The sequence below is a fragment of the Nipponia nippon genome, unplaced genomic scaffold (genome assembly GCF_047370975.1).
Source record: "Nipponia nippon isolate SJK-2023a ecotype South Korea unplaced genomic scaffold, ASM4737097v1 scaffold_10, whole genome shotgun sequence".
In the NCBI taxonomy this organism is placed as follows: Eukaryota; Metazoa; Chordata; class Aves; order Pelecaniformes; family Threskiornithidae; genus Nipponia; species Nipponia nippon.
Genome location: NW_028262291.1, coordinates 15,188,919 through 15,204,133, shown reverse-complemented (window position 1 = coordinate 15,204,133; position 15,215 = coordinate 15,188,919). Strand labels below are relative to the sequence as shown.

Sequence of the window (15,215 nt, the reverse complement as noted above, 5' to 3'; positions counted from 1 at the left end):
GGAAGGGAAACTTTAAGTGGAGGAATGAAATGTACATGTAATTTTGACAGACTTAAAAGATATTTCTCTTCTTCTAATATGCCAAAACATTGCATGCAAGCGATTACACTGACATTTGAGAAAGCTCCTTTTGACATACATAGTGTATCGTCTAGTGCAGTGTTCATGAAATTAACATTTTCCTGAAGTAATCATATACAATTAAGTGACCAAATAGTTCTGAGGCAATACAACTGTATTTCACAGGAACTAAATATATTTCTTCACACTGATCCTGCATGTTTTAGTTGAGCAGTCATTAGCATGTTTATAATGGTTCTAATTTAGCACAACATTTTCTGAATTTTATCCTTGAGTCATTTACAAATTGTTCATATTGAATAAACAAAGGAAACAGATTGCATTTTATACTTAGTAATTTATCTGAAAGAAGAGGGGAGGGTTAATTGTCTGAAAGTTTTGCTCTGTTTGGGGAAGTGATTCTAGTCTTGCATTGCTTGGCACACAATGCCTTTTTCCCTCTGTTCTGGGAAAAAAAAAAAAAAGAATGGAGGAGTGAGTAAAATGAAAAATTAGGAGCAGGACAAGATTTGCCACTCCCAAAGGGGAGTGTGGAGCAGAATTGGAGCTGGCACGAGATTATCTAAAACAGTTGGTGCATTCCTTAATGATCAAGTGCTTGAGAAGTCCAGCTCGCTCTCACAGAGCATCTGTGTTGATGTTTATATCCGTGCCATGCTGTATGGGAAAAGCATGCTTTCTCTTGTTGCTTTTCTAAAAATAGTGTGGCATATAGCATTGTATGAGTTATTTTAAGAGAACAAAAACATTTGCAAGGTTAAAGGTTTTACTCTTAATAAATAAATAAAAATAAAGGTCAGAACTGTATCTTGGGTTATTCTTTCCATGAAGTTCAAACTTCTTTTTATCTAGAGTTTTGCACTGAGCAGAATGCATTCTGCTCAGTGCAAATGCTCTTTGCACTAGAGAATTCCTGTTGAAACAAGCCATTTTAAGTGGAATTGGTACAAGCTTCAGACTCTCTACAGTTTTTCCCACTAGCCACATCATAGAAAGCAGGTTTGGAAATCACCCCCAGTTAAATTCCAATGTTTCTGTTTAGAATGTCTGTTGTTTCATGCAAGATCTAGACCATTCAAGTAGTGCAAATGAATTCAGAGGAAAACCAGAACATTTTAATGCCTAATTATTTTTAGTGAGCTTGGAGAGTTTTAATTAAAAGTTAAGAGAGCTCTCCAAGCTCTTACAGTTCTAATTTTATCATATTGTGGAAATCTTGTCACTGTGAAAAAATGTACAGCAGTTGGCAGATTTACTTGGTTCCCTGTCCTAAACAAAACTGTAATGTTAGGTAGTCAGATATCAGTTGCATTTCCATTATTGCTCTTGCAAGAAAACGTCTACTGTGAACTGACTGCCTTTTGCATATAATTGTATTTAGAAAGGCTTCTTTGCCCTTTTTTTGGTTTTCTTTTTTCTTTTTTCCTTTTTTGGTTTTACAGTATTGTCTACAGGTTGCACTGAGAATCAGAACCAAGTTCTAATTCATGATCAAAAATGTGCTAGGTGTTCAACAAAACCCTTGTGAGATACATATACTGTGCCAGAAATGTGACAGCCTCAATAGTCAAGGCAGACAAAGAGGTGGATAGAAACGAGTCAATATGAGAGGAGGGAGTAAGCGACTGGCCAGGATTACTTGGCTCCTTAATGGCAAGAGCAAGATATAGAATTTAAAAGTGGTTGGGTTTTTTTGTTGTTTGGGTTTTTTTTGTTTTCTTTTTTTTCTTTTTTTTTTTTTGTAATTTGCAATAAATGTAGCAAAAGGAATTAGCAGGTTTTCCAGTTCTAAATGTCATGTTGCTCATTTTTGTGCTGCGATTGTATTTTTGTTTTTCAAGAACTTGGCTTTTGAAAGCTTATTAAATCAAGAAAATCTTGAAAAGTTGGCCAAATAAATCAGTTCACTGGCTAACAACATGTCTGAAATGCCTTATATTTTAATTTTCTGTTAGACCACGGCAATTAATTACTGCACAAGAACAGTATGGAAATTGAGAAGGATGAGATGAGATTCTCCTGACCTGCCTCTCCACTGACAGCAAGATTGAAGCCAAGCTGCTTATGAGCAAGAGACAGTGGCAGTACATTGCAACTATGGATGTTAAGCCTTCAGGCTGATTTTTGATTAGTTTTGTATTGCTGTCCCCTTTTCTGTTATTTAAAGTTTATTGAAACAGGAAAGGATAATTTGTGTTTGAAAGAAGAAAAAAAGTAACTATGGCAACAAAGAATCTGTTTTAGTAACATTACACAAACTTTACATCCTTGGATTAAAAAAGAATAGATAGTACCATCCAGCAGTTAAGTTCCTGATAGTCACAGTTAAATTATATTTTTATTTCTCATAGTCATGAATGTAAATGTAAAGCCCTTAATTTAATTTTGAATTGTTAGAAGATTACAAAATCAGGTTCTTCCAAAGTGAATTAAATAAACCTTTTGCCTTTCCCTTTGAAACCAAAATGTTAGACTTTGCATATAATTTTAAAATGCGTAATATGAAGCATGAAAATTAGGAAATATTTTTATGATATAGATCTATGCTAGGTGGTTCTTTACCTGAAGGAAATCTGATGGGCAATGAAAGCACAAAAGGCCTGTAAGCAAGTTGTTGTCATGCACTCAGAGATGGGTCAGTTAATCAAAGGTCTCAACACAGGTATATTAAAACTCATCATTGGATTTAAAAAAGATGTATTTAATTTTCTGAATAATTCACATTTTTTATGAATGGATCTAATAATAGAACCAATGGACCTGGCGTTTTGGTTTATTTGTAAGTAACAAACATTGACTAGGGTAAAAATCTAAATTATCGTTGACTTTTATTCAGGAATACTTGTAAAGTACTGATTTTACTTAGCTTTTTCTACTCTGAACAGGATTTAGTATTCTATGAAAAATACTGAAACAAACCTTCCTCTTTCAGATGCATGATAGGTTGCGGCATTGTTATTATTATTTTAGAAGTCAGGTCTTTAGCTTCACCCACTTGAAAAAAGCACATGTGCACTTGAGGCGTGGGGTGAGATGCACAAAGGTTCAATAGGGAGCAGGGCAACCAAATGGTAGCCACTGTAATGTTTATTTGCAGCTTATTTGGTTTTTGGGGAAAAAAGCAGTTCTTCTGTAGCAGGAATCCAGCACAGTAGGCCTCGTAAGCACACAAACGTCTGTCCCAAGGAGTTCATAATCTCATTTAACATTCTTTCAAAGAAAAAAAACCCATACAACACTTTTTCTCTAACAAACGCTTCATAGATACTGACAGGGTAATTCTACTTGTGCTGTTCTTCTCATGATATAGAGTTGAAGGAGGCATTTGAACTCATTTGACAAAGGCTGATCCAAAGGACACCTTTTCTCCTGTGGAGCCGAAGGCAAATAAATGTAATGAGAGTAGCTTAGAGAATATAGAACATTAGGGATGGAGGAACTTGCATATTGTTATGTAGTCCCAAAGTTTGCAAAAATAAAACCTTTTTATGTTTAGCAATATCTACTAAATTGTAATGGGGTATAACTATAGACTATAGTTCCAAAATAGAGACAAAGATGCCACTAATTCCGTAATATTGTTCTTCTAAAATGCAGAAAAGAAGCTCATCCTCCTCCTATTGAGGATCTAATTGTATTTTAGAACAGTTTCTCTTGTAGTATGCCTGGTTTCTAAGCTCTCTACCTTGTCTTTCCCAGTGCCTCTTTCTTTAAGATGTAACAGTTCAGATGCATGTAGAAATATGTCACCTATACCTTTGATTGAATTATATTTCTGTATTGTTTATGAACTTGCTATGCATTTGCAATCATTATTAATAAATCAATGTGCTTTTGTCTTCTGTCACAAAATAATGTACGTATTCAAAAAGAATTGTATGCAAAACAAGTCATGTTTTAGAACTCATATCATTAATAATTATCAGTTTGCAGTATTGTTACAACATGTTTTGAGGGAAGCTTATTATAAAAGAAATAACAAGGCACTGCACGGTTGCAAGAATAAGACAGTTCAGTTGATCACTCGTATAGGTGTTATAAATATGCCAGTCTGTACTATAGTGTTTTATTAAGTCTCAAAAAGTCAAAGCTGATTTGAAATAATAATGTCTGACAGTCAGTGCTTTGAAGTTTTGCTGCTGCACTCTCACATTTAGGCTTTCTTTTATGTATGACTTTACCATAAAAAACAAAAACACACACACACGGCATGAATGCTTTTTTTTTCATATCTGTATTTCAAAGAAAGTAATAGGAGGCTACTTCAGTGAATTAAAAGGAAAAAAAAAAGGAACAACCCCCCCAAAATCGATGAGGATAGGTGCAGGCCACTGTAAGGTCATACAGTATTCATGTAAGCTATAGCTGGCATCGGTAACTTGTTGAACATCGCAAAAGTGAAATTAAAAAAAAAAAAAAGAAAAGAAGGGAAGAATAAGGAAGAGACAAGGCAAAAGCTATCCTTGCTAGGAACAAGATGACTTTCTTTCAGTCGGAAGGACTTGAGAGCTTGGCTGTGATAGCTAACACACTCGTTCTTCATCACTGGTCGTGCAACAAAGAGCTGGATTCCATCCATTCCATGACTGATTGATTACCCAATGGACAAATGTTAATTCTTTTCATCGATGCTTTGTCATTGTGGAGAGATCCTTTTCATCTAACACCTAGGGTTTTTTTTCTCGGCTTTTTTTTTTTTTTCCTGCTTATTTATCTTTTAACATCCTCTTCTCATTCACCTTTGCAAAACTGTCATGTCAAACAAGATTCTCACAGTACTTTAAACTCCTTTAGTCTACAATTAAAATTGCTAACAAAGTATGTAATAAATCGTGATATTAAATAATACTCAATGATTTCATTTAGTCATTTCAGTCTAATTATACTTAACCTGTTTGGTGTCCTTGAAAGAAAATTTTTCCTAGTTCACATGAGAAGAATATAAAGGACGAGAAGTTGTGTGTTGTTAATATAATAAATTGCTCCAGTGCAACTTCACGAGTTTGATCTTACATGTGCCAATACAAAATATGCAACTATGCGGCATAATCCCAACTGTGGTTTATAAAGTCAGTGAGAAGAGCTAAAAATGTATAAATGCTAATTTCTTCCTTTGCTTCTTTTATAATTGTCTTTAACAAGAATACCCCTGAATTTTGAAAACGTTGGGATCCACAAGGTTTTGGAATGGTTCTGAAGCAAAGCCTCAGTGCAGGGAGAGTGATGCAGTGCAGATGTGAGTTCAGGCTTCTTCAGTGTTCAGTGCTGGATTCCGAGTCGATGTTTTGTTTCTATAATGAACCAAATCAGAAAATGAATCATTATGGATGAAGACATTTTACTGATGTCAGACGATATCTTTCTAGATTTTATATGTATGTAAAAATTAATTTTCAGTACAGAAAGAAGAAAAAATAACTTTCCGATTCACAAACCTTTTCAAAATGTGTATTTGTGAACACAGAATACAGAACTTGAAGGGAGACATGCCTTTCAAGTATAAGCCTTTATATTTAGTTTTGTGTCTAATGTGGAGAACCTCCAGAGAGCTTTAACACAGAACATTATTTTAAATTCTAAAAATTATGCAGATTAAACCTGCTAATTGAAAATTTACAGGAATTTCAAAAATGCTATTTCTACAATAAAAAAGTTTATTAAAAGGCTCATTGTGTGTTTTTGTAATCTTCCCAATAACAAAATAGCTATAAATTGTGTGTATTCAAACATAGAGTTTGAATGAGATAGGAGTGTTTAAAGAAATGTTTCTTAAGGAATTTTTCAGTCATTTATAGAGATAAGAATTTTAACTAACAATGTGATTATATGAAAAAGAAAGCACACAGATAGACCTCTTTTCCATTCCAGTTCTTTCTCATTCTGTCTTTAGAGATGTGGGTTTTGCCCTTATGTAATATAAGAACACTACAGATAAACATGGGTGTTCTTAAGAACAGTAAGAGAAGAAATAAAACAAGTGCTTTTGAGGAAAGTATTTTATCAACTCCTGCAATATTCTAATTGTTTCTTTTTTTAAAATTTAAATGTTTTTCCTTCTTTGTATGAATTCAGGAAAATATCTTAGTTAAAAAGCAGTAGAATACATAACCTATAGCAAACATCAAAATAAAACTCTAAAGCTCTTTTTTTTTCAGGGATGAGGGGTTTGAAATTTTGGCAGGGGAGAAACACAGAAACATCTTTTTAAACTAATGATGATATCACAAAAAAGGACAAATTATAATGTTCTATTGATAATTGATGGTTATTTCTTGATTCTTCTATTATCAGGCCAGAACTCATAAAAGTAATAAGTGCCTGTTATTGTTAAAAGTAAATTGTTATTATGTAACAAGTATTTTAACACTGCCTATTGCAACTTACAGCTCCTTAATTTTGTCTCTTTCATAGAAAGATATAATTAGTAAATAAATTAGCTTTTCTACTGAAATATTACTTCAAAAACATTTACGAGCTGTCTTGTCTTTCCACGGAGGCTTGCACGGTGAATATGTGTTGCAATTAAAACCTGATCTTTGATCTTCCAGTAGTTACAGTTTGGTTTGCTTTCAACTGGTTTTCTTTTTTTGTTTTTTTGTTTGTTTATTTCTTTGTTTGTTTGTTTCAAATGAGTGGTGCTAATGTGAATTTTTAGGCTGAAACTACTTGCACCCTAAAATGTGATTCACCATATAACCTTTTTCTTCCTTAAACTTCTTAAATCTTCTTAAACTCCTCCTTTTGTGGCCTCTTTGAATGCTTCTCCTCCTTCTGAGTATTTTCTGAGGTGGAACAAACTATTACCCATTGCATTGATGCAATCTGTTTTGCCATTCTTAATCTGGGCTTTTTACTTTTGTTTTCACTTGTGTGAGTTCTTCTGATAGGACTGCTGACATGAGAATTTGAGCCACGATTTGGCCTTAATCTGCCAGTAATTCCACAGAAGGTATGTTAGGCTGAATTCTGCCTTCTTGTACACCCCAGTCGTAATTCTTCAGTGACTGGAGTGGGATCAGTGCAAATGATGTCAAAAGTTGGAACATTATTAGTTATTTAGAAAGTGTTGTGTAAATTGATCTCCTCCTAACACAAATGGCAGCTTGCTATGAGAATTTCTAACAAGCTAAGGTCTATGGCTATTCCCACTGTATGCACTAAGGAACAACATGCTCAGCACCACCCAGAGTGATATGTGGTCTTATGATGAAGGCTCTTTGCAAAGATTTGTTTTAGGAATAGAGTTGCATTTAAATAACGTTTTTGATGTCTTGCTAAACTGGGCCTAAGGTTTTCCAAGGAGTTTAGCATAGACATTCTTGGTGAGTCTGTCTACCAATGAATGTAGATGCACAATGTTTAATGGAGATTCTATTATTACCAACTGGGAAGGGAAAATAAGTGTTCAATTGTATGTAAAGTTTTCTTGATAATTGTTTATAAATCTGAATTGCGGTTCTTAAAGTCATAAAACTCTGGATCATTACATCAACCATAAGCATTGTCATCTTAAAAATCACCTTTCCTAAGTTATCTGGAAGGTTATGTAGCATTTAGACTCCAGAGCCAATTAGTTTAATTTAGGAACGGAAAAAACCCTTAGATTTTATTGAAGTGTGTTATGCTCGATATCAAATTTTCTAGTGGAATTGGGGACTGATTGTATCCAACTTACTAAGGCCTATCTTCTATTTCTCCTAAGTGTAATGACTTCAGTGACAGTTTCGCCTACAGAAGGCCTCCCAGATTGGAGTAAAGATTTGAAATGTATTCTGAACTTCAAATTATGAAAGCATATCTTCTAATCATTGCGCGTTGTTTATAGTGTACTGAGAAAATTTCTGATACTGTGAACATCCAATATGTAGAGTGCTTTTATGAATTCCATGGAGACATTATATGAATAACTTTTGCATTGACACGGGTATAAAAATGGGTTTCAGATGCCACTGTGTGCCAAATTTCCAAAAAAAGCTTCTAAATCTTCATGTATAATTTTGAGTGTACAATCATTCTCAAATGAAAAAGACAGAATTTGTATATACATTGGCAATCTATGCATGTAAATTGGCAGTTAGCATGCATAAATCCTGAACGAAGTTTTTCTTTCAATTAGACCCTTGTTAAATCCATAGTAACTCCATTAACCTCGGTGGAATTACTTTGGATTTAAAACGCAGTTAAATGAGAACGCTGTTTGGCTACAAGTTCATTTCCCTTTGAAACTATGGTCCAACTAGAACAGGGAGAACAGTTTTAAAATGAAGGTGGCACCTATTTTCCTGATGTGTGAGAATATATTTGATAATTCTTCTTTTTTTTCCCCCCTTTTTTTTTTTTTTTTTAAATAGATTCATCCTGCATGGAAAAGCTACTGTCTAAAGACTGGAAGGAGAAGATGGAAAAATTAAACACAAGTGATCTCCTTGGAGAAATTAAAGGTATCTGACTAGATCAAATTTTAAATGTTTGCATATGTTTTAAGAAGGGGATTGAGGAATTTTTAAAGTTCAGAAAAAATAATAGAAATAGCAGTCATAACTGGAAGGTGCTTTCCTCTTTCCACTCAACTCACCCTGTTTTTTAATATCTATTTTTGAGATGATGGATGTGTCTGCCAAATAAATGGATCAGAGTATGTCACAATCAGTTACAGGCAGTATCAAGGATGTTATCACAAACGCCAGATTAGTTACATTAGTTCATTGACTTAGCTATATATCTCTGTGACCAGGGGAAGAGGCAGAAACATCTCGAAAACATGGAGTTACTAGCACTTGGTACAGTTTCTTCCCAGGTGCAAAAACTATATGTAGAAAGTGTTTTCAGATTACAAAAGGGGGTAATTATGTGCTTATAGTTCTAAATTTTTGATTCAAAATTTGGAAAAAAATAATGGTTTATTTATATTCATGCTATTCCTGCAGAGAAAGAGTAGCTCTGGATGAAATTTGAGACCTACTGGTATCACTGCAAGTTTTATTGCATATATAGACAGTACTTTCCAGTATTTCCAAGATGTGTTGAACCAGCAATCTAGTAAAAGTGGAATTCTCTTGACAATTAAGTACTATGTAGAAAACTTGAAGTGTTTTTCCCCACCCATCAATTCTTCCATGGTTTTTCTTAGTGAAAAGAAATTCAGTGTTATTGATTAAGCAACAAATTAAATAGGTGGTTTTTTGTGCTGTGAGAAGGGGTCATAAGGCATGTTTGAGGAGTACACAAGTTATCTAAGATTTATTTCTCTTCATTGGTGTAATTTTATTAAACAGCAACTACAAATACGCGGAAACAAAGAATCATCTGCATCATATTAATAAATCTTTACTAGTTTAAAAGAAAAAAAAAGGAAGATACTATTTGCTAAAAGTTGATGCTTAGGGTTTTACATTTCCAGCAGTGAAACTTAAGATAGGTCAATTTTTTTATTATACAAACAGAGGAAACATTGGCCCTTTTTAATACGTCAGTTATAATTGGTTCCTTCAGCTTATTCAGGACCAAAATCTGTTGGATTGTCCTGTTGGATTTTTTTGGTAGAATTATGACAATGCATATGTATTCGGCAGGTAAGAAATCCTATAGTAATGTCAGTGGCAGAAATATAGTATGCAGCTTTACAGGAACATGTTAAAATTGACCGTAATAAAATGCAACAAAATTATGTCTTGAAATCACATTCTATTTAAAGCGATATTGTCTCTTAATAGTGTGGAAAACACTGAATGCTAGTTTGTCCATTAATTGCACAATATAGCTACTTAGTCTTTAAATAGAAACTACTTGAATGCTATTAGTGAATCAAAATTAAAAGAGGTGGGATCTCTAACAATGCAGAATAATGTTCTTTATTCTTCTATATGGCACATAAAGCTTTTTCATGAGCTTTCATTTATCAAAAAAAGGTTTGTTTTTTCTGGATTTATGTTATTCCTCCTATTTTCTTAGCATATATATTCACTGCAGAATGAACAGGTAGAGTTCTTGCTCCTAACCCTTTTTTCATCTACCTACAAAGCATTCTCACTCAGATTTGGAAGAATTTTCAACTCATTCAACCATCTTTTCTGGGGGTATAGCTTATTAGCTGTATAAAAAGGATCACCTGATTAGGCTCACTAGATTTATGTGTTGACAGTCATTCAGTTAGTTTCCACAACTTACTTCCTGTGTCTCATCCCTAGAAACCTATATTAATGTGGTCTTAATGTCTGCAGTATTCCTCTCCAGTACTGGTTGACTTCCAGCAAGATCCAATACTGAATCTTGGCTACTGCAACTGCATTTAACATCTTTCACGAACAGGCAAAAATACAAAAAAACATACACAAACATGGAAGATAAGTGATAGTTGCTGTTATGTCGTGCTTTACACTTACAGTATTCAAACCTCTTGACAAAGACATTAGTGTCATTTTATAAAAGAAGAAAACAAGGTGCAGTTACATAGCAGGAGTAGTGGCAGGTCTGAAGTAGGACTCCTTTCCTTTGGACTCCCAAGCCAGTGGCCTAGCTACTGTCTCCAGGATGGTTAGCTCCTAGCTGATAAAATTGCTATCAACCTAATAGCCTGGTATTAACTCCTATTAACGTTTGTGTGCCTTAAATCATCTCAGAAAGAAAAAACCCACCCCAACAATCTAGCCCATGGCAGCATGAAAACCAGATTACAAGAAGGAAATAAAGCAAAGTAGGGGAACTAGAGAGAATTTTTAATCTGGCAAAGAAGCATACTTTAAAAAAAATCTTTTCAGTGTTCAAGGTGGTAGATTTCCAAATCATGAAGTTCATTTTCATAGTGCTGAATGAATTTCCATTTAGGTAACTGGCAGGGCACGCTGAGGTCTGAAAGAACTACTTTTGAAAATGTGTCGTCTTTGGGAGGTCAAATATCTTTTTCCTTAATTTCCATTAGATTCTAAATCAATTTATTTAACTGGCTGATATTTTTGGCTTTTGTGCAGACTTTCTGCTCCTATTACTGAGAGCGTAACTTAAAGACATGAAGCGATGCAGTAAAAATAAATAAATGAGGTCATTAGGGAAAAAAAATCTTGATTATAAGAAAGTGAGGTGTGGTCCTGTGAGGAACTGCTCTTTGCACTGACTGTTACTGGGAGTTGTTTATTTTAGAGAGAAGGCGTCATTCTTGCTAAGGATAACCTGAGCACATACTCTTCCTCTGTGTCTGCACAACTACAACCCTCCCCCCTTCAGTGAAAGACTAGCATCTTGGTTGTGGGAAGGCAGTTCACTAGGAATCAGTGCCAGAAAAAAGGATGAAAGCAGAAAAAAATGTACCACTGACACAAACTGTTTCTATTCATGTTTGGGAAGCACATAGATGAGAAGAAAAGATAATTGGCTGAGAGAAACAAATAAAAATGGTATTTTCTTGCTTTACCTTCTATATTTAGAACACAATAGTGTTAATCAAGATATAATTATAAACTGTATCTATTAATTCAAACAATAGAAGCCAATACAAAAGTAACAAACAGTGAATCATTTATTTTTTCTCTAAGTGGGATTGTTCCTGTTCACAATTACTCTTGCATAGTGTGCTTCATTTGTAAAACTGCTTTTTCTGAGTTTCTTTATTAGGATTTCAGTTATTGATAATGGTCCAGATTCTTCCTTGAATTCCAGCCAAACAAGCCATTGACTTCAGGGAGGTTGCATGAAACTCTGAGGAGCATTTGGCAGAATGCTTTGTAGCCAAATTCCAGTGGTTAAATAAGTCTGCTTGTTCATTTGATATGTTTATAAATGAAACACATAGGTCAAATTTTCAAAGGTCTATGAAGCAGTTGAACTGAGTTAAATGACCTGCTCACCTGGAAAAAACCCTACAGCTGGCCATGCAAATCATTTCATTGTATGCTATTTGCCAGTGTGTGCATGCAAATACATTTATTTAATGTATACAAGCAATTTGTTAGGCTTATGTCTGGCTTTTGCAGTGGTTTTTTTTGTATAAAAATTAAGATCAGGAAATATTTTTCATTCTAATTTTTGTTATCATGTATTTGAATAAACAAAGTGGTGCAGGACTCTTTTCTAAATTTCCAGATATTTGGGTGCACAGAGTTCTGTCCTCACCCTCCCTCACTGCATGCGTTTCTGTTGCTTAGTTATCTAGTTTTTCTTCAGCAGCCACAGCTAGGCAGAGTAGCATCATTTATCACTGTACAGAGTCTGTTTTAAGTTTTCTGTTTCTGTTCCAAATATAAATCTCTGGAATAGCATAGTCTTGCATGTATCAGGCAGTTGTCCTACTGAACTAGCCTGCAGTGGTCTTTCTCAGCATGCAGGGTCTTTGAAGATCAAATAAGAAAGGTCAGTCTTTAAGTAACTTAAACGATGATGTTATCGTGAAAGGGTCAGAATTGGTCTAGCAGTCTTATAGAAGAGTGACTCCTGGGTCACCAGCTACTGTGTTGCAGGTTAGTTCTCTGGCTTCCATTGGTGGTGTTTACAACTGGAACTATCTATATTTATAGGCATTGTGACTTGAATGTCACATGCTGTCTTTGTACAGTATACTCTATTTTGGGAAGGATAGTGATTGATGTCCATAGCTTTATCCAATATAGAAGGCTGTTTGCATTAGGTTTCCCGTGCTTATTCCTTCCCCTTTTATATTTGCTACTTTATTAAAAAGAGCCTAAAACTCCTATTTCATGTACACATTTAATGGCCTCAAAATATTTGAATAGGTGGGAGGCAACATGCCTGTTTCCTAGGAAATGTTACATTCAGTAAAATGAAGCAACTTCACCCACTTGATAGTCTCCTTGTAAGATACACTATAAACAATATGGAAAATGATATTTGTCCCTGGTATTAGAACACAGGAGAGATGGAAAGAGGTGTCTTCTACAAGCATATTTTTGTACGTGCATTAATGACTGGAAGAGAACAGTGAGGCACAACTGTTTGAATCTAGTAATTTAACACTACCCATTTCTGGAATAGTCTTGGAGAGAGTTCTGCATGAATGAATCCTTGAGAAAGTTATGGTTTCTGTGTTTTTACAGTGAATTAAATTTTTTCTTAAAATATGCATGATTTACAAAACATTTTAAAATGCTATTTTTGCTTCCATTTTATAAAATTTGTCTTCACAGATAAGCTTTTGGGTGTTTCTTGGTGCACTATATCAAATGTGAAGACCGTTTTGACGAAAATAAAGCTGATGTTTTCCTGTAGCCCTGACCAACGCTGTAGTCTAGATTTGCAGTAATTATTTCTCAGTATAGTTGCTGAAATTTCTTTCTCATGAATTCTAAGGGTATATAACAGTCTGCCTTATAAATATGTATAAATAAATATATATATCTTATATCGCAGAGGCACTCAGAGGTTTTTTATTATGTTGCTTTGTATGGCTATAGACATTTCAAAGCTCTCCTTTGTGCTCTCTGTTATAAACATATTTTCTTTCTTTTGAAGTCTGTGTGATATAAATACTAGCAATTAAAAACCCAGCTCAGGCTTTGAGACACAAGGTCTTCTTAATTAAAACTCAAACAAAAGCTACAAGCAAAAGCCCCACTATATGATTAAGGTCTAAAGTGTTATGATACATTAGAATCATTGTTAACTGCTAGGATTTAAAAAATCAATACACAGGAAAAAGGATCAACTGGTTCCAATTAGTGAAGCCAATGAAAGCATCCAAGAAAACATAACAGAACAACGCAACCCAGAACCCCTACACCCGAATCCTTAAGAAATTGGTCCTGATTAGAAATATACCACAGTCTATAAAGATTTCTCATAATTTATTTATTACCATGATCCAATGAAGTGATATGTTTAGCTTTATGTTGTAGGTCTCCAAATCAGAGAGATATATTTGTTTTGCCATTTCTCAAGTCATTGGCATTTTGCGTAATGTGTTACAAAAGCTACATTTCCAGCTCTAAGCTGACCTTCTAAATTAAGTTGTATCTTGATATTTGAATGACTGAATATTTCATAAGCACTTTCAACAGTTAATGTTTGCATACTCTTTAGTCTGATTTGCTTGAAGAAGGTAATGGATTCCAAAATAAAAATATTTTGGTTAAACTTACCATGCCCCATTCTATCTATTTGTTATGATTAAGATACTGATATGATTGGTTACACTAATCACTAGTGTGAACTAGATTAAACTATATGGTCTTATGTTATCTTGACTTTTTTTGATATGAAATACTTTTCTCCAGATTCTGGATTTAAATAGACACAACCCAAACTGTACAGACAGAGGGCAGTTCTGTGGAAATGAATGGGACTGCTCACTGACATAGTGCTATTATTTAAATTATGTACATATAAGTCTTGGCACGATTGAAGCTGTACTTAGCGCAGAAAAAAAAAAAAAGAAGTAGTAAACATTTTTGTTGCTCTGGTCTTTTGGTCTGAGGGTCATATTTCAGTGGCACCTATCACAATAATGCCTGCTTCTAATGTTAAAAGTTAATGACTAGTACCGTTTCTAGTTCTTAAAACTCCACAACTATAAATTACATTGTAATCAACCTTTCACATAAATCAAGTTCTCCATATTGTTGAATACATTTTATAAATAATATCAACCAGGATGCATGCAGTATATTTCCAGGCACACAGTGAATTTGTCACTTACTGCAATCACATATATCTTTTTTTTTTTTTTTTTTACCTTACCAGTGTATGTTTCTAAGCTTAACAATGCAGGGCTAAAGATATGAACTCTGTACTACACTGAAATCAGTGGGGCAGCTCACTTAAATGCTGTGTTCTGTGGAACTGTGTCCCAAATAGTGTACTAAGAAATAGTATCAAGTGTTCATGAGAAAAAGGAATAAGAAGGATAATGATGCTAATAATAGGAACTTGAACCAGCAATACATTTATTGGGCACATTAGAAAAGACTGCCTTTTGGAATTTGATTCATTCTTCATTTGTACAAATAGTGACAAGAAATTGTATGGTATTAAAATGTGTTTATTTTCAAATACCATTTAATTTTTTTAGCAGAAAATGGTTGAATATAAATTAAAAATTACAAGTAGGTTTTCTTCACTTTTTCTTCAAAAATTCGCCATTTTCTTTTGTTGGTAGGTTGTTTTGGTATTGTATGTATATATTTTTGATT

At 34.1% G+C, this 15,215-nt stretch overlaps 1 protein-coding gene across 21 annotated transcripts in view; it reads left to right on the top strand.

Moving 5' to 3' along the window:
* Positions 1–15,215, top strand: part of SOX6 (SRY-box transcription factor 6) — a 378,804-nt gene that overhangs the window by 191,938 nt on the left and 171,651 nt on the right. For all 21 annotated transcript variants that reach the window (XM_087745623.1, XM_087745624.1, XM_087745627.1 and 18 more), the window contains one exon: positions 8,433–8,522. In XM_087745623.1, coding sequence (XP_087601749.1) covers positions 8,433–8,522 — 90 coding nt within the window. The remainder of the gene's footprint in view (positions 1–8,432; positions 8,523–15,215) is intronic.